At 39.4% G+C, this 24,886-nt stretch overlaps 2 protein-coding genes and 1 long non-coding RNA gene across 4 annotated transcripts in view; all 3 read left to right on the plus strand.

Annotated features, from left to right (window-relative positions):
* LOC140543326 (uncharacterized) overlaps positions 1-24,886 on the plus strand; it is a 41,055-nt gene that overhangs the window by 1,862 nt on the left and 14,307 nt on the right. For both annotated transcript variants that reach the window (XM_072666401.1, XM_072666400.1), the window contains exons 2-3: positions 777-1,237; positions 18,430-18,527. In XM_072666401.1, coding sequence (XP_072522502.1) covers positions 777-1,237; positions 18,430-18,527 — 559 coding nt within the window. The remainder of the gene's footprint in view (positions 1-776; positions 1,238-18,429; positions 18,528-24,886) is intronic.
* On the plus strand, positions 4,400-6,722 carry LOC140543128 (uncharacterized). Its single transcript, XR_011978167.1, has 5 exons — positions 4,400-4,479; positions 4,906-5,056; positions 5,995-6,180; positions 6,275-6,468; positions 6,564-6,722. It is a non-coding gene; the product is annotated as an uncharacterized lncRNA (long non-coding RNA).
* Positions 11,571-16,509, plus strand: LOC140543155 (uncharacterized). Its single transcript, XM_072666185.1, has 6 exons — positions 11,571-11,806; positions 12,342-13,183; positions 13,316-13,370; positions 14,075-14,228; positions 14,317-14,452; positions 15,516-16,509. Exons 1-5 carry the CDS (start codon positions 11,614-11,616, stop codon positions 14,432-14,434), a joined length of 1,362 nt encoding a protein of 453 aa, XP_072522286.1. The 5' UTR covers positions 11,571-11,613; the 3' UTR covers positions 14,435-14,452; positions 15,516-16,509.

A 24,886-nucleotide genomic window follows, 5' to 3' on the forward strand; every position in this document is an offset into this window, starting at 1 on the left:
TATTAGAATATAATATAATATGTATATATATTACAGTCTACTGTACATTTAACAATAATGTGTTTTTTTTTAAATAATTCTGATCATACGATTGATTACCTAGTAGGGCTGTGGTATGTGATATGGTAAAAATACTATAATCACAATATTTAAAGTCATTTTCACGATTCACAATATTTATCACGATACATGTCATCACAGACTAAATCAGTAGTGACTGATTCTAAAAAACTACTATTCAGATCCTCTCCCAGACTGAATACAGTGCTTTTTAATCCACATCTGCTGCTCTTCATTGAATTAAACCAGACTAATTACTCTGTTTCTAATGAAATCTGCAGCTGATCAGTGTGTATTAATCACTAACAATATCCTCCCTATGCTTAGAAGAGCTTATTGTCACAATAACAAAATTTATCACGATACGATGAAATAATGACGGTGCTCCATCCAATACTTTTGTAGTGAGTTGGGGATGATGAGGTGAAGTGGTGATCATCCAACATCTTGACCTCACTAACACACTTGCTGCTGAATACAATCAAATCCTCACAGCAATGAGTCTTCAAAATCTAGTAGAAAGCCTTCTTCTCTGGACAGTAGAGAAAGTACAGTTACTCCAACAAAATCAGGACCAGCTCTTTTTAATACCCTTGATTTCAAAAGAAACCATGAACGAGCAGGTGTCCCAATACTTTTGTCCTGATAGTGTATAAATATAAGCAAAGGTTGCAGAGCGTGTGCTGACTATAATCCTACTGATGTTTTTCCTTCAGAACTACAGCCAAGCCTCTCCATCATACATGATGATGAAGCCGATGCCGGGCAGTCAGCTTGCGGAGAGCAGTGGGGTCAGCAGAGTGAGGAGATCCAGGTGAAGCTGGAGCTCAGTGCAGCGCAGGAAGAGACCCAAGATGCTCGGCCTCAAATAGCCGCGGCTAACGAATCTGTGTCCCCGAAGCCGTGTTTGCAGAACGATCAGAAAATGGAGGAAATGTTCCATGCCCAAACGACAGAAAGCAATATGGATACTTTACTCCTCGCTAGTCCCTTCGTGCAGGTCAAAGAAGAACCCAATGAGCTGGTTTCAGATTTGGGATCCGAGGCTTTGTGTGATGCACAGACCTGCGTTTCTGCTTATCCAAACGATGCTGTGGCATCCGGTCATGCTAGCGGCCTTGGGGCTGAACTGGACAGCCACAGACTGTCGTCGATGCACAAGGCTGCACGATCTAAGGCAAGTTACAGGCTGAGCCTCATCGAGGTTCATGTAGAGTTTTGTTTTGTGACAACCCAGGGATATGGTAATGGACTAATTTCCAAATATTTGCACCTGCTAGGTGATCTTAGGGAAAGTGACGGCTTTGTCTGATTGTCAAATCTAATTCGTCAGTTGGATAATTTTAAGTTGTCTAAACTAATGAATGCATTTTGTCAAGCTGGCCAACTAGGCCTGCAAAGATTAGTAGACAAAGTCAACACTAGTTAGAGAGCTACCGGATTTCTCAGTACTCAGTTCAGTTCAGATGTATTTTTAAGATATTTTTTTTATATTTGTGTATTTGTATTTATATTTATTTGAGCAAGCCAAAGACAACAGTGGCAAAGAAAAAACGACCTCCAATCAGGAGAAAAAAAATCATGAGAAGGACCTCTGTTTGATACCAGATAGCGGAAAACAAATAACTGCATAGAAAGAGTGAGATAATGACTTAGCTATGGCTAAGTATGGCTATGGCTATTAGTGAATGATTATAAATGCTCGTCAAGTTGCTCAGTTGGCCTCCATGTTGCTTCCATGTCACAGACTGGACGGAGCGGAGTCACATGACTACACTCGGGGTAGTATGTTTTTTAGGGCACGATATATGGACACACAGTGGGGAAATATACTAACGTAAAAAAAAATCACAAAAAATAATGAAATAATCCATATAGGGAAGATTGCACCGATTAGAGGTTCTGAATATTGGTTTCAATTATTTATTGATTGATTGATTAATTAATTGATGGCCCAGCCCTAGCCTAGGTTTCTTTACAATAGAATCTGTTGCTAAACTCTTCCCTAGTCTAATTAGTGTTTAAGTGCTCTCACACACTTCTTGATTTTTATGTGTGACCATTGACCTCAGACCATCAGTGCCATTCTAAGTTCACCTTCATTTCTGTCCGGTCACAGTCAGTATGAATATATTGGGGATCTTTTTTTTTATTAGTGCATTTTCAAATGATTTTGTGCATTTTAATGTGTTCTCCTTCTAACAAGCATTCAAAGTTCTCTCCTGTTTTTGTTGTCTTTGCCAGCCATGAATTCTGCATTAAAATGTTTGTACTTTAAGGAAAAGTGCTTTTAAAAAACTGCTTTAGTTAGCAGGTAATTAGCAGTAGCATATTAATTAATTAGCTGTTTGTTTTGATTAGATAGCAGTCCGGCACAATTGGCTGTGTTCTCTCCACAGTGGGTAGATGGCGCTATCTCCCCTCATCAGTCTTAACAAATGTTGGCTGACACAGGCATTTGTTAGCTGGTGTGGTGGTGCTGGGGACCTGGAGCTTTCCTCCAAGCATTTCGACTAGGTTTTATGGGTGAATGATAAAAATCAAGCCAGGATAGAAGTAAAGCAGCTCTGGACGAAGCTCTAAAGGTACCAGTACAGTTGACCACACAGCATTTTACCTGTACCTTGTACATTTGCTGCAGAATTACTTATTAAGCTCATAGAAGCCAAGTGGATTTACAGTTTTGTTCACTTCAGAAGTGCAGGAACTGTTGCCTGTTCAAGTTGAGGACGTCGGCGGCTGTTTATTGGGTTGGGATATTACTGTGCGCTCTGATAGAATACTATCTAAATGGCTTAAAAGTAGAAGATACAAAGACAATGGTCTGAACATCCCTGTAAAATAGGCCATGTGAAAACGCTGTTCAACAGAGAGACGTCGGTCAGCTCGTTTGCCCTCCGCCCCACCTCGAGGGGGGATTTTCCTCTTCAACAGGGTTGCCCTTTTTTTAATCAATTTGAATGTCGGGTGTAAGACACGCGCTTTGAAATCTTGAAGGCAGTTGGACGTTGGTTGAAAGCTGAAAGTGCAAAAGGTAAGTTTCATTCCCACAAATGTATTGTCTAGTTTGATAATTTGATAATGTGAGGCTCGATAATGCTCTGCTAGTGTTATTATAGATGTGTAGAAGATGTGCAGCCTAGCTGTACTTAAACCAACAGCTTTTGCGTGACCCTAGTATATGTGTTAGTGTACAAAAAAACTCACTGGTAGTTTTAGATAGTAAATGAAATGTTGTAGACCCCTGGTTCCACCCCTGTAAAGAAATCTGAATCTTGTTACCTACACTATGTGTTCAAATGTTTGTGGACGCCCCTTCTAATGAATGCATTCAGCTACTTTAAGTTGCACCCATTGTGTAACATATGTGCAAATGTACACATACAGCTTGTCTAGCCCCTGTAGAGAAGTTCTGCCAATAGAGGGCTAGAGGGGTATAAAGCCCCCCAGCATTGAGCTGTGGAGCAGTGGAAAAACTGTGTTCCCTGGAATGATGCTGGAGAGTGCTCCATCCAGTATTTTTGGGATGAGGTGGAAAGTTGGGGGTGATGACCATTCAACTTCATGACCTTAGTAATTCACTTGTCACTGAATGCAATCAAATACTCACAGCACTGCTTTAAAATCTGGTAGAATGTTATTCCACTGATACCTTTGATTTCAGAAATAGCAGTGAATGAACTGGTGTCCCAATACTTTTGTCCATATAGTGTGTTGCGTAATAAGAACATTATTTTGCTTTTTAACGTGGATACTAGGGCTGCACGAAACTGGAAAAACGTGACATTGCCATTTTTTTTATAGCGATTCACCAATAATCAAGTCAATAATCCAGCATTTCAGTATATTAATAATGCTGTATCCAAGACTGGAGTGCAATAAATGCTATTGGGCAGATATAATAAACATCTGTGTGATATATGCACAAAAACAGCAGCAAGAAATTCTGTATTTACTTATTAAAAATTATTTTACCATACGTGGCATTGCACATCCTGCATCTTGACTATTGTGCATGCACACACCACTCTAAAAAAATACATACTTGTGTGTATATACACTTAAGTATGTTCAGTACCCCCAAAGGAGCATGCCGAGGTTAACTACTCGGAGTAGCATTACGTTTATTGGCCTGGTAACTACCTACAGAGCAGCGTCATGTACAGTGGACTGCTCAATGCTGTAGACTAATCAGGCCTTTATTCTAAGGGCAGCAGTGCACACAGTGTTAGAGTAGCAGCGTATGGTGTAGAACAGTGTAATACTGCATTGGTGTTTATTTTGTGTTTATTATTTATTTATTACTGTATTTATGGTGTTTATTTTTATTTTTTTATATCTGTACACAAATCTTACCATGCAAATTTTTCCCAGGGTTGATCCAGTCGCAGTGTATGGATGGGTCCTGAGCGAGCTGAGGTATGATTTCCTGAGGAACTTTTTCTATACAACTATATTTTGATGACCTTGTTAAACTCTGATGAAGTCTTCTTCTCTGGACAGTAGAGACAGTCGCTCCAAACAAAAGCAGGATCAGCTCTTTATTAATACCCTTAATTTCAGAAAGGAAATGAGCAGGTGTCCCAATACTTTTGTCCATATGGTGTACATTGTAACTCTATTAAGATTTTGGCCAGAAATACTTAATCATTTTATTTATTCATTTTTCTGACTCTGAATGTTGTTGTTATTAATTTCATTGTTTAATTAGACCAGTGTAGATGGAGGCATCCCTGTTTCAACCGAAAAAACCTTCATGGTGGAATCCCTCCTGTAATCGTGCAATTTCAGAGAAAAACATATATATATATATATAATGTATAATGTTGGAAAATGTGTCTACAGGTGAGGCTGCAGACCTGGTGATGGATCTATAAAAGCTTGCTTGCAGATAAATTGATTTTAAACTGGCCGCTGAGGCTCTGCAATCATCCAGAGACAAGACAACAGAATTGTCAAAAATGAAGGCTTTCGGGAGGCGCTTGAGATACCTCAGGTATATAAGCCAAAATAATTCCAAAGCCAAAGTCATTTCTGCTGGGATTTCTTATCTCGTGTACATAATTCATACATTTTTACAGATGTCCTGTACTACATTGACATCACTCCGCCTCCTCATGTACAACTAATCCCCTCTGAATAAGGATTTAGTCTGATGGGGGTGTTGTTTAGGAAATACTGTTTATACTGTATTGACTTCAAACTTGCTTTAGCTTATCAGTGCCAATAATTTTCTGAACTGCTGTGATGCAGTTTGATTTTACTTTGAACATTTTTAGTTGAACTGTGTTCTCTGGAATGATGGATGGTGGTGCTTCGTCCAATACATTTGGGATGAGTTGGGGATGATAAGGTGGGGTGCTGAATGCAATTAAATCCTCACAGCAGTGCTCCTCCAAAATCTAGTAGAAAGCCTCCTTCCATAGAGACAGTTTATAAATAGATTAGCACCACCCCACCTCATCTCCAACTCATCCCAAAAGTACTGGGTGGAGCTCCACCACCATCATTCCAGAGAACACAGTTCTTCCACTGCTCCACAGCTCAATGCTGGGGGGCTTTATACCCCTATACTAGCCCACCCCTGGTATTGGGCAGCATGGTGCCCATAGGTTCCTACTATATTGACAGTACTTCTTCTCTACAGGGACTAGACAAGCTGTGTGTGTCTGTGTGCATTTGCACATCTGTGTCAGCAATGGATGCAACTTAAAGTTAAGCTGAAAGCATTTGTTAGAAGGAGTGTCCACCTACCTTTGGACAGATTATTTTCAGATTATGCTAGGAAAGTGTAAAATTAAGGCTAATGCCACCCATCTCGCACCCACAAAAAGCAGCATGGGTGAGTCCTGGTCCTGGTCCTGCTACCTAATCTGATTGTATACATCCTTGCAATGATCAAGACATCAACTGTTTTATTAATCCTTATTGTAGGTCAACCGACTGTCCAACCGTTTCAGAAGGACGAGCGCAGAAGAAGAGGAAGGGGAAGGAAGCGATGGAGTGTATAAAGTTTTGGGAAGGCTGACAGTCCAAGGAAAGCACTACTTGGTTAATAGCGAGGAAGTGAAGAGGCGAGTGAAGGGGGAGAACATGTCAGCCAATGTCTTCTGGGCTTTAGTGAGGATTTGTATTATTAGGGTCTTCCTTCATTTGCATATTCTCAGGTGATCCTCCTGGTGTATTGAGCCTGGAAATCTTCATGTTTTCACAGGTTGCAAGAAAACACGTTCCCCGAGAAGTCCTGAAGCAGCCCAAAAGTGCCAAAACCAAGGTGTCCATCTTCAGTGCTCTGACCGAGGGAGAGGCCCAGGATCTTGCTGAAGGTTTTCGGGCAGCTTTAGTGAGGCATGTACCCAAAGACCTCATTTTGGAAGGAATTCAGAAAGCAGACATACCAGCTTCACAGTAAGTCCTATATAAGTCCTAAGACAGGCTGTCAGAGGTAGGGACAGTACTTTGGTCACAGGGTTAATCAACATGGTATCTTGATTTCTTTGCAGTCGGGTGATTCAAAAGATAAGGAAGAACTTCCAGAGCCTGGGTCTGGAGTCAGATTTTGACTTGACAACACATCGTTTTGGTCCTACAGCAGCAGAAATGTTTTTGTCCTATTTAGAGGGAAACCTGCAGTAAACATTGTGCTTCATGACTAATTAAATATTGTTGAATACAGTAAATTGGGTCATTTAGTCTTCCTTGCTCACCTGGTTTATGCTGTAGGAATAATGACTTTGGCAATCTAAAAAAAATTGCTTAAAATAAGACTAATGTAGAAATGCGTCACATCAAAATGAGCTTTTCAAATTTTGGCCCTGTCCCAATTGTCACACTAGGCCCTAAAATTCCCCTCTGGAAATGCACTTTCCTGAAGTTGTCAGAATTTTCCACCACACTGGCTTAAACAGTTGCTGGTATTTTTGCTGTGCTGCTGATGAAATGGATAAGAGGTCGGCAGCAGAGGAACATGACACGTTAAACGCTAAAACTTGGTAAAACAGTGCCTAAATTCACTGCCTAACTGTCTCCTAAATTCAGAATATTTAAAAACGTGACCTATGAGATGATATAAGATTCTGCTGACATGGTTTATGTGAGGACTGTCACTGGATCGCAGTGGATCATGGGTACTCCTACAGCCTTGCACTCCTAGTGGGCACGTGCAAACAAAGGGTGCAAGTGTGAGTAATGGGACAGAGGCTCATTCTTGTAGACTTTGCAACATCTATGCTAAGGAGTCGCTTCTGTTTGAGGAGGCTATCAGTAATGATGTTGGTGCTTCTCCACCTTGTCTGGACATCTCATTGTAGCATTTTGGTCTTTGGAGTATTTTTATTTATTTATTTTTTTTAAGTGATGGTTTTCTTCATGAAAGATTATTTGGGAAACTGCTCTGTATGATTTAGTAAAAGACTGGATGGTAAAAGAGCACAGTTTAACTTTTATGATTTACAGATCTCAATACCAGATGATCCATACGCATCATATATTTTTAAATGTTGTGATTTATAAAGGGATGGTATATTTTCTGTATGTTAAATTGAAATGTAAACAATTTAGGGAAGAATTCATGTCTGAAAAAGGGAAAAAAAAAACCGCAACAATATTAATAGTAGAAAGATTTATAATGTGTTGAATGACTGGCATCACTTATAGACTCACAATCCAGAGAGCTCTGAAGCTGATTATGGAAATGTTGGTGTGAGGTTGATGGTCACATGAAAATCAGAAAATCAAAAATCTTGTATCTTCAAAACCGCAGCTTTACAGGAGAAGCAAATATGACAAATATTTTAGTAGAAAAGCAAGTTCCCACCTTTGGGGAAATGGGCAGCATGGGCCTGCGTGAGACCAGACCTGTCGGTACAAACTAACACATGAAGGTGCTACTAATGAGTGATTCCATAGAAGATCCACTTTTGGTTTTATAAAGATGAAGAACAATCAATTCATGGTTCTTCACAACCATCAGTCCTTGTGGAACCGAAAGTGGTTCTTCTATGGTATCACTCGGAGAACTGTGTAGCCATTTTTCGGAAGAGTGTAGTATAATTGGAAGTGGTGACCTCCAATTATGATTGTACCTATGAAGTGTAGGTGTAAGGCAGGGGTGGGCAGTCACCGGTCACTGCACAGTTTTGTACTTTTCCTGCTCAGGTACTCCTGATTCAACCCACCTGGTAATTGCCAGGTTTAGTTGGTCTGTTCAAGCAGGGAGTTCAGACGACTGTGCTAGACTCCAGGCCCTCGGTTGCCCTCCCCTGCTGTAGAGGATGTCAGGGTCTTAGTACAGTATGACTTTAGACCATAAAATATAGCTTTTAATGATGAATTAATTAATGTTGAATTGAGGAATTGGTGACGTATTATGAGCTTAAGGGTTTTGGAAATTACATTTAGACACAGGCCTAGTTGTATTTGCATGTTTTTATCATTTTGTTTTTAATTCTATTTGACTAATGTAACAATAAAATTTTGCCACATTAGACAATAAATAATACAAGCTCCAAAAGCTGCATGAAATGTGGAAGTCACTGTGGACTTCGATATATAGATATCCTCCTAGGACCTGGCGTCCACATGTGTGGACATCACATTTTGGGTTGTCTTGACCACAAGTTTTTCTCTACAAGGGCCTGTTGTCCTCTTATGAGGCCATTATACTGTCACCTAGTGCTGGCAGAAGAGTTTAACACATTACAATTTTGATTCAAGATGGCTGACAACACCCTCAGAAGTTCAGATGGGAACTCCCGATACAAACGTCAACCAGGTAAAGAAACTAATCAGATTTCATGGGTCATTCTTGTTCAGATATGTATAAAGGTTTTCAATGTTTGTTATGGAAGTCAAATTTTACAAAAGTGAGCAACTTTAACGATTTAGCATTTAAACATGTCCACATATGTGGACTTGTGGACCTGCAGACTTAGTTTTGTTGTTTTAGTTGACAGGGTGTCACATATGCTAACAACATAATGTGAGAATGAAATTATATAATTTCTTTTTACTACAGTACAAGGAGATATAGCATGTTTTATAAATAAATGTACTTATTTTTTATTAGAATTTTCTCATTATATATTTTTTTTTTCAGTGCGTTATACTCTGTCACAAGCACTGGAGTTAATTGGTGGAGACAACTCAGAGGTGGAAGATTTGTCAGACATTGATGATATCGTGGGGGATACTGAATATCAACCCCCACAACAGGAGCCAATCAGCAGTGAGGAAGACAGTAGTGGGTGTGAGGACCCCATTCCACAGCCCTCTCAGCTTATCAGGGGACGTAAACGTCACCGTGATGAATATGAAGGATATCGTTCAGATCGTGACATTGCCAGATCACGCCCTTCTAGACGTCACTCTCAGACGCAGCAAGATGAGGCTGATGTTTCAAACAATGTCCCTGAAGAGACAACACCAGGACCAAGCCATCAAGAACAGTCCAAGAAAGGGCATGAGATGCAATGGAGGGCCTCTCCACTAACACCAAATCAAGCCCAGTTTGAGCATGAGGAGGAAACTGTGCAGATCAGAGAGAACTGGACCCCACTGGACTACATAGAACAGTATATTGATAAAAATGTAATGATAGCAGACTGTTCTAATGCTACATCACTGGCTAGAAGTGGGGCCCCACTCAACACATCAACTGATGAAATATGTCATTTTTTTGGTGCCTGTATTTTGATGTCTTGCATACCTTATCCTGCAATCAGAATGTACTGGTCCAAAACCTTAAAATTCCCTGCCATCACTGAAAAGTTCACGTGACAGATTCTTCAGACTGAGGCGATCACTCAAAGTGCTCATTGATGATGTTCCAGATGATCTGAAAGAGTGTGATAAATTCTGGAAGGTGAGGCCTTTTCTGAACTGCATTCGGAAAGGCTGCAAATCTCAGGCTCGACCACAATGCGTTTCCATTGATGAGCAGATGATTCCATTCACAGGAGCTTGTCCGTGGCGACAATATCTGCCGATGAAACCAAATCCAGTTGGCATGAAAAATTTTGTGTGCGCAACAGCAGACAGTATTGTGCTGGACTTTGAAATTTATCAAGGTGCAGATGCACTCCTTCAGCAGGTTGAACAACCAGGGGATAATTGGGATCTGGGTTTGGGAGGCTTGGTGATAGATCGTCTGTCTCAAACTCTGCATCCTAATACAAACATTTACTGTGATCGGTTCTTCACATCCATCCAAGTTATGGAACACATGATGAAGAAGCAGATGCATGTAACTGGTACAGTTATGAAGAATCGGGTCGCTGCAGCAGTATAGAAGCTACCAACTGACAAAACAATGAAAAAGAATGGAAGAGGTTCCTCAGCACAAGTTACCACTGAGGATGGAAAGATTTGCGTGGTGAAATGGTTGGACAATAAACCAGTGTTGATGATGTCTTCTGTTCATGCTAGAGAGCCAGAAGACATCTGCCAGAGATGGGACAAAAAGCTGAAACAATATGTGACCATTGCGCGACCAAATATCATTCGTGAATACAACTCCAAAATGGGCGGAGTTGACCTTGTCGATAGAATGATGAGTTATTATCGCATGAGTGATATACAGCTGATATACAGCATACAGCTGGCTACTGTACCGCAAAGACCTGACTCTATGTGGCATGCCAAAGAAGAACATCATGCAGTTCCTTGAATTTCGAATGGAAGTGGCCATGACCTTCTTGGCTCAGCATGCCAATGACAGCTCTGACTTTTCAGAACAGGATGACCCAGATGTGTTAGTCCAAGGGAAAAAGCGTCCAGTAAAGGCAGTGCCCCATGTTTCATTCTGCAGGAGGGCCAATGCACATCTGCCAGAGATGGTAAACATGAAGAATGCAGTGCGCTGCAGAGAAAAAAGCTGCTCAGGGAAAACTCAAGTGCGATGTGTTACATGCAAGGTGTTTCTCTGCTTACAGGGAGATCGCAACTGTTACACAGCATTTCACACACAGGTGTACGTTCCCACAAGAAAAAAAAAAGTTTGGAATGTAAATGAAAGGTTTCATGTTTTATTCATTTGTTCAGAAATTTATATGAACAGTAAATACAAAATGTTTGTTTTTTACTTTATGTAAATGTAGCAGTTTTGGAATGTAAATGAAATGTTTCATGCTTCATGCAATGCTCATGCAATTGTTCAGATCATTTAAATAATCTTTAAATACAATATGTTTGTTTTTTTACTTTGTTATGTCATGTTGAAGAAGCACTTCAAATGAGCCATATTTCTCAAAGGGGCACAATTGTTGTTTCTACTTTTGTTTTGCACTCAGGCAATTATATATATATATATATATATATATGTATGCCTCCAAAGTTCAAAATTCTCCAAATTCTAACAGTGGTCTGTTTACATTGGGTCAGATTAATTGTCCGATAGACAAAATTGTAAATTCCTGCAGTTCCCGAGCTTGGTGTGTTAGAAAATCACAGCAGTGTTTTACAGCGAGATGCTTTGCCAGGCGCTGATTATTATACTCCTCTGAAATTTTACCACAGAGGTGGAAGATTACTCTTCCCTCTCAAACACCAGCCATTATGGAGGCCATCTTAACTCTGATTAGGACCACCCTTCCGTCATTATCTGAGGACCGTCTGCAATCGCTAATGCATCGGCTAGACGCTATTGGAGTTGGTCGCTTTGTGGACCTCCGCCTGGTAACCGCTGCTGATTTGGAAGGACTTCTGCAACCAACGCAATGTAGAAGATTGATGGAAGTCTTTAATTCAGGTAAGTTCAATAATCTTGGGTCATATTTAATAAATATCTGATTGAGTTTTATATACTGTAAGATCACTGAAGAATAGAATATGAACTATTGTAATATGACCTCATTTAAATATCATGTAACTTTATGTATGCTGGGGGGGGCTAGTCGTTGCCTGGTATTATGCATGGTGCCAATAGGTTCATGATGCTTACCTGCTTCAGAGAGTCCTATTCTATTGACAGTACTTCTCTACAGGGACTAGACAAGCTGTGTGTGTGTGCATTTGCACATCTGTGTCAGCAATGGGTGAAACTTAAAGTAGCTGTATCTGCTTTTCACTTTTTGACAGAATATAAATATGCCAGTTATTCTTTACATTGTGTTAAAATGAATGATGAGTGGACCAATAGAAACCTTCTGTAAAGCTGCTATTTTGGTGTTTGCTTATGTTTATGTTGTATAAAGTAGAACAGATTTGTATTCTATTGTAACCTTTTATTGTGGTATTATTATTATTATTATTATTATTTTATTATTTTTTTTTTTTTTACCTAGGACCATCTGACCGTGAGCCGACACAGTCAGCAGCAGGACCAATGGAACCATCAGCCAGTGCGTCAGAAGAATTTCAAATTCCATGGGAAAAATTTCCACCAGAGCTTGTAAAAGCCATGATAGAGAAGACACGGCCACATCCATCACTGAGACGCGAAATGGTTCGTATCATCATTGACGATTTTCTTGCTTCAAAACAGAAGAGACCGGCTCGAGACACGCTTCGACAGATTGCCCGAGAGCTTGTTCAGAAATACCCCAGGTCCTTTTGCGATTTATGTGGGGACAGCGTCGTTGGACCAGGATTCACGTGTTTACTGGATCAAATGGAGAACAGAGTGGAAAACTGTACCAGGACATTAAAGAGGCCGGCAGAAGGTGGCACTGGTGCCATGCAATATGATCCCTATGGCTGTGCTCAGTGGCAACCTGACCTTCCGACCACTAAGGACGAGCCAAGCCAGACTGACCAGAAGGCAGAGCTCCAAAATGCTTATGTGAGGAACAGCCTCCCGGAGACGTACGTCAGGAAGCTAATGGCCGAAACGTACTACAGTCAGCGCATCTCCATTAACCTCAACAATAAGACGGTTCGCGAGTTAAAAGACGAATGGCCCTACCTGTTCGAAGCGACTCATTTCTTTGAACACACTGAAAGACTGCTTGGGATTCCTGTTCAGAAAAGGCTGGGAGAGGAATGGTCAAAAAAGGGGAAAACAGTAATGAACTTTTTTGCACGAACAAAAGTGACTCCAAGCAATTTCCAAGACCCGTTGGAGCTGCTCTCAGGCATTGGGAAGTACCTTGGTGACAATACGGAAGTGCTACTGATCAAAATAGAGGTGATTATTATTATTCTGTCTGTTTAGAGTTGATATATTGTTACAATATACATTCATTTTAAAAGTAGAAATGGATTTAAAATGGGTTTGTTGTTGCTTTTATATTGAAATTATGTTTTTGTATTGATGAAGGGCATCAACACTTCCACGCTGAGCTTACCGAGCACTCCCTGTGTCGTCATTCTTGGTAAGAAACTGATATTTATAACATATTTAGTAACTGAAATGATCATGCCTGTTTATGTAGCAGGACTCCGACTACTGTATCAAGCGGAGTTGTCAGTTTATAGGCCAGTCTGTAGGCTTAAAATTATAACTGTAGCTAATATATGTGATATATCAGCTACCCCGTCTTTCCTAAAAACCACCATAGGACCACAGCTGAGCAGATGTATTTGGGTGGAGGACCATTCTTGATAGTGGTTTTGACAAGTGTACTGGTCACTGTCACTGGGTTAAACTGATCAACAATGGTCATATGTTCAGAAACTGACCATTGAAGAAGGGCTGGAGGATGGTTTTCAGCGAACAATGAATGGGAAACCTACCCACCACCACTCTTTTACCATGCTGGTCACTGCTGATCACAAATTACAGCCAATCGAGGTCCTCTGGTCAGAATCTGACCCCTGATGAAGGGCTAGTAGATGACTTATAACTATCTATGAATGATAAAATGATGATTTTATGCCACTAGTGTGTTAAGGGGCACTTAGGAATAATCTACCACCCGTAAAATTACTGGTCAGTGGTGGTGCTGTGGTGATTCCATTGATTGATGCTGGTAAACTGTGGATTTGCTATACAGATGAGATACAGGCAGTAATTGTGAACCTGTGTGTGTGTGTGTGTGTGTGTGTGTGTGTGTGTGTGTGTGTGTGTGTTTTTCAGGTGATGAACGCTATCTGATGGCAGTTGATCAGACAATAGTCAACGACCATGTACGCTGCCCATTGACGGCATTAACCTACTTGTTTTGTCTCTTCTACGTGCTGAACATTCGCTATCCGAAGGATGCAGCATTATCGCTGGAGTTTATTAAGAGGTCTGTGTGCGTGAAGGTCTGTACTTTTCACGTGTTTTGGGTAAAAACTGCAGAAATCAGTCTTCAGTTTCTATTTTTTGTTTAACAGTTGTCTCCTGGGGATCAGTCCTGAACGTGGGAAAGAGACAATGCAGGACGTGAGACACCCGAAGTTGTTGAAGTTCCTCTCTGAACTCAATGACTACCAAAATCCATGGACAGTTTAGATGAGTCAGCGTGAGGACGTGAGTTCAGTTAGCAATCTGCATGGTGTGTTTTGCTGAAAGATTGCAGGATATAGAGGTTATAAATCACAGTACTTTTATTTTGTACAGTGTACAGTGATGGCGATTCAAGACTATTAGACTATTTGCCTTCAGTTTAGGCCAAAAATGTCAACAAAATCAAATTGCTAATAGAAAGGAACTGGTGGTTAGATTACCACTTGCATATTCAGCCAGACGTGTGTATATAAGGGACATCGAGAATGCTTAGAGACAATTTTACAAAATTGATCAAAACCGTTGCAGATCAAAAGCTGATTCTTCAGTCAGTTCCTGGTTGTGCTATTTCTTCAGTTTTAACTGAACTTTAAAAGTTTAGAGTCCTAATCGAAGCTCTAAACTTTATTGACCTGCATATAACTAAAAATAAAAATCCTTATTGGACCACTTTTGTCCAATATAATTATAATAATATAATTATAATTTATCCTAAGAATTAAAATTACAGACATATATATTTTTTTAATTTCCAAAAGCCATTAGGCTTTTTTTAAGACTGCCCCGAAGGGTTCTTCACTGATTTACAGACACACACAGTTCATATGTACCTCTGTCATCAATGGAATCAATGATTTAAATCAAATTTGGTTGCCGATAACTGCATATCCTGGTTCTGAGATTTGTGTACCTCAACATTTTTTAATCATTTGTAGAGTACTAAAAAAATTAAATAAAACTAAAAGTTAATTCTAAAAAGAAAAACTCTATTAAAACTAAATTAAATCCATAGTTCCTCATCTTTCAAATCTCAAACAATTCTAAAAACATAATTACAATACCTTGTTTATATTATTATATTTATTATATATTTTGTAATATTTTGTAAGTTTTCCCAAAATCTATTAGTTTGTCAAAAAATTAAAAAATCTCAACTTTTGGTGTGTTGTTTATAATATCTAAATCTGTGGACATTGTAGAAGTTCTTTATGAAAAAATAATAATGCACACATTCATTACGGAATAAAAATAAATAAATAAAAATACAGAATAACACGTTTCTAACATCCTCGTTTGTTATATACAGGAACACCCTCTGCAAAGTTCTGGAGGAGCTTCTGTCTGGCATCCACATCATACAGCCCCTGAAAGGTTTAGGGGCACAGTCCATCGCAAAGCAGCTATGATTTATGCCATGAGCGTCTTTTATTGAGGAACCATGAATGAACTGTTCTGTCTGAGAGGAGAGATGAGGTCCTTTTGGGCAACCGGCTTGTTTTCCTGCACTGCTGTTGAAGAGCTACCCTGTGTACAACCAGAATGAGCAGCAGTACATGAGCTCTTTGGGGACGTCATAGAAGATTGGAAAGGGTCTCCTCAGACTGCACCATCAGCTCATGCCTTACCTAAGCTTGGGATGGACATTAACAAGGCTTTTTTTGTTCTTGTACCCAACCAGTATAAGAATTCCATTCTTAGTTAATGAATTGATGAATTGTTTGATGTAGTGATTTATGTGTTTTAGGTAAGGTTGACCCATCATTCAGACACTTGTGTGCTTGTTAATGTTGGTATTAATTTTCATATTTAGTATTTGGAAGTTTTTTAAACAATTTAGACCACAACAGAGTTCTAAAATCTAGAGTTTGAGGCTCACCTATTAATGTTTTACCCTTTTGTCCTAACACACATGTTGGAAAATGACATTTATGTAATAAGATACAATAAGAAAATATTTTAGTCCTGCAGTGGAGAAATTGCGCATTGAACCTTAAATGCTCATGGGGCGAGGGTGGTGCACATTGAAGTGTAATACAACATATTAAACTTCAAAAACACATTTCTTTTTAATCTCCATTCCCATCAAACACCATACAGATATTGATCCTATTTATAATATATTAATTAGCATATTATATTAATTAGCATGTATGTTTGACCCATCGTCCTCGTGCAGCACCATCTGCAGGAGCCTGAAGTTACTGCTAGGCTGGGGAGCTTTTTGGAGCTTTTATATATATATATATATATATTTGTGTGTGTGTGTGTATGTATGTATATATGTATTAGTGGGGAAAAAAAGTATTTAGTCAGTCATCCATTGTGCAAGTTCTCCCACTTAAAAAGATGAGAGAGGCCTGTAATTGACATCATAGGTAGACTCAACTATGAGACACAAAATGAGAAAAAAAAATACAGTATTTGGTCAATAACAAAAGTTCATCTCAATACTTTGTTATATATCCTTTGTTGGCAATGACAGAGGTCAAACATTTTCTGTAAGTCTTCACAAGGTTGGCGCACACCGTTGCTGGTATGTTGGCCCATTCCTCCATGCAGATCTCCTCTAGAGCAGTGATGTTTTGGGGCTGTCGGCGAGCAAAACAGACTTTCGACTCCCTCCAAAGGTTTTCTATGGGGTTGAGATCTGGAGACTGGCTAGGCCACTCCAGGACCTTGAAATGCTTCTAACGAAGCCACTCCTTTGTTGCCCTGGCAGTGTGCTTGGGATCATTGTCATGCTGAAAGACCCAGCCACGTTTCATCTTCAATGCCCTTGCTTCACAGTTGGTATGGTGTTCTTTGGATGCAACTCAGCATTCACTCTCCTCCAAACACATTGAGTTGTGTTTGTACCAAACACTTCTCCCAATACTCTTCCAGAACATCCAAATGCTCTCTAGCAAACTTCAGACGGGCCGGATATGTACTGGCTTAAGCAGGGGAACACGTCTGGCACTGCAAGATCTGAGTCCCTGGCGGCGTAGTGTGTTACTGACGGTAGCCTTTGTAACGTTGCTCCCAGCTTTCTGCAGGTCATTCACTAGGTCCCCCCGTGTGGTTCTGGGATTTCTGCTCACTGTTCTTGTGATCATTTTGACCCCACAGGCTGAGATCTTGCGTGGAGCCCCTGATCGAGGGAGATTAGCAGTGGTCTTGTAGGTCTCCCATTTTCTGATTATTGCTCCACAGTAGATTTCTTCACACCAAGCTGCTGCCTATTGCAGATTCAGTCTTCCCAGCCTGGTGCAGGTCTACAGTTCTGTTTCTGGTGTCCTTCCACAGCTCTTTGGTCTTCACAGTGTGACTGTTTGAGGTTGTGGGCAGGTGTCTTTTATACTGTTAACAAGTTCAAACAGGTGCCATTAATACAGGTAATGAGTGGAGGACAGAGAAGCCTGTCTCTGTCTGTGACAGCCAGAAATCTTGCTTGTTTGTAGGTGACCAAATACTTATTTTCCACCATTATTTGCAAATAAATTCTTTAAAAATCAGACCATGTGATTTTCAGAATTGTTTCTCATGTTGTCTCTCATAGTTGAGATCTACCTATGATGTCAATTACAGACCTCTCTCATTTTTTTTTAAGTGGGAGAACTTGCACAATTGGTGACTGACTAAATAATCCCCCCCCCCACTGTATGTGTGTGTGTGTGTATGCATGTATTTATTATTAGTAGTATTAGTAGTAGTATTTTATTTATTTATTTCATTTTTTTTTTCTTTTTTATTGTAATTGTTTCAGATGGAGTACTGACTGTGACATTTGTGAAATGTATAGACCAGTATTGTTCACTGTATGCCTGCATTTGCTCTGCAGTAAAAAAAAAAAAAAATCTCTATTTTGTACTCTGACTGTACTCTGACGTCTGTGTTCTTTCAAAAAACTAATTTAATAGAATTCAGCTGGTCTGAGGGTACAGTGCGCCTGGTGTGAATTCATAGGGCTGAGCGGATTATTGGCCGGATAAGGAAATTATATTTTACTTTATACAATATGGTCAAAGTTATACTTGAAACTTAAAAAACTCTTGATTGCATTTAAAAGGTCGCCTGATTGCACTGAAGGCTACTGCTTTGTACTTTTATTGATTCGACTATTGAAAGAGTAACTTCTTAATGCACTATTGAAAGTGTTTAATGACTAAACTGGTTTCACTGGTTACTGTTATGTATGAAAAATAATTGTTTGTTGTTTTTTTTCTTTTCTCTCACCACAGCTTCCATTAACGGGTAGAGCGAGAGTCGCCCGTCACAAGAGATACATTAGTTACGATCCAGTGGGACCGGATAAAGATCTCGCCCAGTGGAGAGAAAGGTATGTTTTGAACTTTTAATAAATTGAACCCTTTAACTGTCCACTCACTTTCCTAGTCCACACGCTTTGGAAAGGAGAAACTGGTGGAATGTAGATTCAGCTATTTGGTGTATTTATTGAGTCAAGAGATTAAAGTAATAGAGAAGTTTGCACTGCTCCTGTATGGTAAAATGAGATCCAGTGTTCCTGAAAAGTGGTGAAATTTCAGGTGAAATTTATTGTTCTACTTTGTTGTTTTAAGTTTCAGAATTTCAGCCTTGTTTCATCGGATTAATTGATTATTTATTGATTCAGTGATTAAGAATTGATGCATGAGCCAAGCTTAGATGGTAATGTAACTTTTTTTTTTGCAGAATATACAGTAAACATCATTGATATTCAAATGTAATTATGAAGTACTGTATGTGAGCCTTACACAGCCTAATGGTACACCCTGTTATTCTTTTTAATAGTTTATATTGATAATATTCTGCTCAGCCGACATGTAGCAATGTGTGTGACATTTGATAACCCATTGTCTAAACCAGTCGTTCCCAACCTGGGATCCCTCAGAGAGGCTCCAAACATCACATGGGGTACGCCATGTAGCAGACATGTAGCACTGCTAACGTTCAGGAGTTCTTTACAAATGTTGAGTTTGACCTATTGCTAAACTGGCAGAACAAATTTCTTACAATTCTTGGTTTCTTGGTTTCATTTGAGTTCTTTACTAGACTGAACATCTACATTATAATATTTTCAAATGGTTTATTTATTTTTTTAATAACCATGAATTAGAATGATTGTACATGTGAACCAATAACATTTAAATGAGTGTGACATTTCATATCACATTGTCTAAACCAGTGGTTCCCAACCAGCTCCAAACATCACATGGGGTACGCAAGACTTTGAGGTTTGCTCCGAGGTGCTTTGAGTTTGTCAAAATACATAATAATAATTTGCACATTCTTAATAAATTCTTAATAAAATTCTTAATAAATTTAAAAATAACACACTTACTGGATAAAAAATGTGTGTACATAAGTATTTAGCCTATGGGTGTGTATCTTTTAAAAAATGTTCTTGTTTTTTTAGAGGACACATCGCTAATAATGCAATTCCAGATACTTCTACAGCTCATCCAGATATTTTCAAATATTCAAACATTTCAGATCAGTCAAATCATTAATGTTGGTTCCAGTTCAGAAAAATGTAACAGTGAGTGATGTGTGAGTGATGCTCTTATTCATGTGTTTTCCTGTTTTTACTGACACTGCCAGAGGGAAAGAAAAACAGTCATCCATACACACTCGCATACATTCATGTACACACACACATGCACAAATAGTAATATAGATATATACTTGCATCCATACTGATATATCTACAACCACATAAATAAAGTTATCTGAAAGGGACGCGAGTAACGTAAAATAGTCAGATCAGATCAGATTTATTGTCACATCACATTAACACAGGTGTAAAGGTGAGTGGAAAACCTTGTAGTCCCGCACATAAGTACTACACAGTATATATGTATATAAATTAAACAAACAGAATATATACACCTACGCTGTTAACTTACAAAAATGACACATTTTTAATATATAAATGATGAAATATACAGATATACACTGTTTACATATATAACCAAGGCAAACCAACAAGAAAAGGAAAAAAGCTGTAATTAATGTTACTTTTTGCAAATAAAGATATAAATAAATAAATAAAGGTTATGATGAATTACTTTATCATTTTAAGGGGTGGGTCAGCTTTTGTTACTTACATCAGATACTTATCAGTTACAGTCCAATCGAAATGGTTTAAAACCAGTAACAGCTGGGTAATGCTAATGCTATGTGCTACAATGGTACTGTCCTACACCTTAACGGAACATTTGCTTTGCAGACCTGATGTTCTCCACATGTTGTTGCTTTCAGATGGTTCTGACATTTTGTTAAAATATCATTTTTGTAATGTGATTTCTATTATTATTATTATTATTATTATTATTATTATTATTAATAATAATAATAATAATAATAATAATAATAAGCCTATACTATAATCCTCAGTACCAACATAATGTCACATTACACGCCAGTGCGTTAAAAACCTTTCCAGTACTTTTGGTTGTATTTTTATTTTTTTTATGTTGTATTACTTAATTACTTAATATGTCAGACCAGCTGCACACCCTCCTATCACTGCTACCTGTCTAATGACCATGTTCAAACCTAAATGGACTCTTAATATCACCACTATTAATCATCTTCACTCTCATTACTCTGACCATCACTGCTATGACTATATTAAGTTCTACTACACCATGATTATTATATTATGATGATGATCAGAGCAGTTCAACAGTATAGATGGTTTGGTGACTTTAATCATTAATTTATAAATAGTTCTGATCAGAGGAGGACGGGTCGGGCCCCCTTGTGAGTCTTGGTTTTTCCCAAGGTTTCTTCCTCCAACTCTGAGGGAGGTTCTCCTTGCCACGGTCCTTGTTGGCTGCTCACTGGAGGTCTTGGATTTTTCATGTCGTCTTATGCTGTTGATTTCTTGTCTTTTTACTAATTACTGATTGTGTAATTAGTAAACACCAGTTGTAAAAAGTGCTATACTAATACATTTGATTGGATTTGATTTGATAATTACTAATACATACAACAATCATTCACTGTTTTTTTCCAGTTTCCTCACATCACTTATACACAAGCTAGCAAGATATTCCATCCTTTTGTGTAGAGTTGGGTGGAAAGCTCTCCTTTCGCTCAGTGTTTGCAGTTAGTCTGTTATTTGCCTTCATTAGATTTGACTTTCCTGTAATTGGAGTCAACCACCACCTACGAGAGGTTAGTTTTGTTGGACAACTCTCAAAAGTCAGTTCCCTACTGCAGTTTCCTGTTGCTACAGTAGCTTGTTGAGATGATATGAGGGAGTCTTATTTATTTTAATACAGTTTGCATTTATAATTAAGCAGAAAATAATAAACCATAAACATCACAGAGTGCTCTGATCATTATTATTTATTTTCAAAAACAAAAACAAAAGAAAACCAAACCAGCAATATCATACATATATATAAGAATATATAGAATTGTGACCTTGGACATCTAGACACTAACAGTGCAATGCTCTCCCAGACACTCCAGTCTGGCGACAGGACACTGCATCAGGTGACCGGAAGGGGCTGAATGCTAGAAGAGTAGGATTCAGAATAGGAATATAAAAAAGTGTTTGAATTTTCTAATGATATATTTACATATTTATCTGATTTCCGAGGAATATAAGTTTGTCTGAATTTGAAAACAGGATGTGGTGATATGTGGGGGCAGTGGTGGCTCAGCAGTGAATTACGATGAATCAAAATGAATTATCATTTTGAGGGGTGGGTCAGCTTTTGTTACTTATATCAGTTAGTTCATGCCAACCCAACAACCTCTGTCCAACTGTAGCATTCATTCTGAGTCCAATTGAAATAAACTAGTAACAGCTAGGTAATGCTAATGCTATGTGCTACAATGTAATTGTCCTACACCTTAATGGGACATTTGCTTTGCAGACCTGATGTTCACCACATGTTGTTGCTTTCAGATGCTTCTGATATGACCAGATTTTTTTTTTTTGTAAAAATATAATTTGTGTAATGTGATTAATAATAATAATAATAATAATAATAGTAATAAAAATAGTAATAATAATAATAATAATAATAATAATAATAATAGTAATAAAAATAGTAATAGTAATACTATTATTCAGTACCAACATAATGTCACATGACCTGCCAGAGTGTTAAAAACCTTTCCAGTATATTCCAAAGAATATGTGTTTGTCTGAACTGGAGAACAGGATGTGATATGTGGGGCCAGTGGTGCTTAGCGGTTAGAGCTCCGAGCTATTGATGACATGGTTGTGGGTTCGATACCCGGGCATCGGCAAGTTGCCGCTGTTGGGCCCTTGAGCAAGGCCCATCACCCCCACACTGTTCACAGTGTGTGTTTCACTGGTGTGTATGTATGTGTTCACTGCACAGATGGTATCATCCATGGGATCGTCCATCACAAATGACGCTTATGGTTGTCTTGTCTTGATGTTTACATAAATTATTAATATTAGATTAGTTAAGATATGAGTTGACAAATGTAGTGTGAGGAGGTGAGTGGGAGAGTAAGTGCAGAGTAAGTTTGTATGGGGTTTGTGACGGACCGTGAACTGGTGCACAGTGTTTACTGGCTGTTCAGCAGCCTGATGGCCTGGGGGGGAAAAGAAGCTGTCTCTGAACCGGCTGGTTCTGGACATCACACGTCCTCATCTCCTGCCGCTGTGAACAGCTGTGAGAGCAGGCAGTGGCTTGGGTGGGTGAAGTCCTTAATAAGTAGGGGAGCATTTGATAGAAAATTTTGGCGACATGATGGTTCCTCTACAGGCAAAATAGGAACGAATCAAGAGGAAATGAGCACATAGGCAATACCCGAATAGAGCGCGTTCTCCGCAAAGGCAGGAAAGGACATCCTGCTTCAGTCCCAGTCCCAGATGTTTGCTTGCACTGCACATCGCACTGGCCGTCCATGTGTGGCAAGAAAGGAAGATGCAAAGTTCCTGGGTTCCTGGTTCTGTTCGTGAAGTGTAATGCACACATTGGTTTCAGATGCCATGCAGCTGAATGCAGAACTGGGTTTGGTACAGCTAACCCTAGTTCAAAGGGGCTCATTAGTGCTTTAGCAATAAGATCCTGTATGAATTTAGCATTGACTGAAATGTAAAAAGGGCTGATTGTCGTGAGAGATTGCTGAGAGGTTCTGGCACTTTTGAATGTCCTAGTTTATATTTGAGGTCAGATTAAGCTGGAAAACCATATTTTTTTTTGTCACACCAGTCAGAATTAAACGATTGGTATACTTCAAACGAAAAGCATCATTTTGGCCAGAATACTGTGCAGGGATGTTGCTCTGTGCTCTGCTTGCTGATCTAAGCTCCTACTCCTTGCATCTTATTCTAAAGTCAAGTCAGATTTATTTGTAGAGCTTTTTACAACTGTTGTCGTCACAAAGCAGCTTTACATAATTAGTCATAAGTAAAAGACAGAGACAAAAAAGAAATAACACAAGACATGAAGGATCAAAGACCCCCAGTGAGCCCCAACGCCGACAGTGGCAAGGTAAAACTCCCTCAGAGCTGGTGGACGAAACCTTGGGATGAACCAAGACTCACAAGGGGGACCCATCCTCCTCTGATCAGAACTTTTTAAACCTTTATTGATAAAAATTACCAAACCAGATACAACAGATAGTTAATAGTGGTGATATTAATAGTGGCAGACAGTTACAAGTCCATTTAGGTTTAACATTGTCATTAAACAGGTAGCGGTGGTAGGCTGGTGAGCCGCTGGTCTGGTATGGGTGAGCCTGATGGTTGGACTGGTAGGTGGTAGCTGGTCTGATGCAGGTAGAGGGGACCTCAGTGGTCAGTCTTCCAGCAGGTCATTTACTCGGAGAAGGTAAAAAGAGGAAGTTAGTTTTGAGAGGATTTTATGGAGAGTAGAGCAGTATCAGAGTGTGTCTGACGACTCCGGCAGGTCTGACTATAACAGCCTCATTAAAAGGAGAGAGCCAGAAGGTAACACAGTCCATCTGCTCCACCGTCCACAAACCTAAGTGATCGCGTGTAAGCAGCGAGACGACAGCTCCAGCATCTCAGTGTACTACAATTCCTGAAAGCTTTATAGATGGTGCAGATTGGGCCTAGTCACCACCATATTGGTTTCTAAGACCTGGCTCGTAGTGCGTCATTTGTTCTGACCTCTCTTCCTGACTGTGATAGGTATGAATTACCATGTCCTTTGTTCTACCCCCCCCCCCCCCCCCAAATCTGTGGGATCGTGCTAATCAGTGTATCATAGGCTTTAACATCAGGCACAATGATGCTTTAGAGAGCTCTAGGTCCCTAGTGAGCAAGCTGAACTCTAGAGAAGGGAAAACTGTTATTAGCCCTGCGATGTCACATGGTCGAATGCTCATTGGCCATCAGAAGCCGTAATGGTTGACCTTGAGTAGTTCTTCTGCCGTTTAAAGGATACAGTGAGGTTTAGGGAAAAATCATATTTTCAGTTATTTCTGTAGTACCATACTCCTCCACAAGTTGTCAGTGTTTCATAGGCTGCTAGGAAGTTTGTGAAGCCTTTGGTGATCAGTTGTATTTTGACCCATTCCTCCTAATTTCAGAGTCATGAGATCGTTATACCCTTCACTCTACACTCTCAAGTTGTCTTGTAATCAGGACTGATCAGGGCCACAGGGTCACTAATTAAACCGCGATGAGTCTGTCTGCTCTCCAAAAACACGTTTTTCCATGAAAACATGCGGAAA

The sequence above is a fragment of the Salminus brasiliensis genome, chromosome 21 (genome assembly GCF_030463535.1).
Source record: "Salminus brasiliensis chromosome 21, fSalBra1.hap2, whole genome shotgun sequence".
In the NCBI taxonomy this organism is placed as follows: Eukaryota; Metazoa; Chordata; class Actinopteri; order Characiformes; family Bryconidae; genus Salminus; species Salminus brasiliensis.

Excerpts from the sequence above, each read along its gene's own strand:
- LOC140543155 (XM_072666185.1), top strand. The coding sequence starts at position 11,614 with ATGGAGGCCATCTTAACTCTGATTAGGACCACCCTTCCGTCATTATCT. Across the intron at positions 13,184-13,315 it reads TGCTACTGATCAAAATAGAG|GGCATCAACACTTCCACGCT; the intron begins GTGATTATTATT and ends GTATTGATGAAG. Across the intron at positions 13,371-14,074 it reads TCCCTGTGTCGTCATTCTTG|GTGATGAACGCTATCTGATG; the intron begins GTAAGAAACTGA and ends TGTGTTTTTCAG.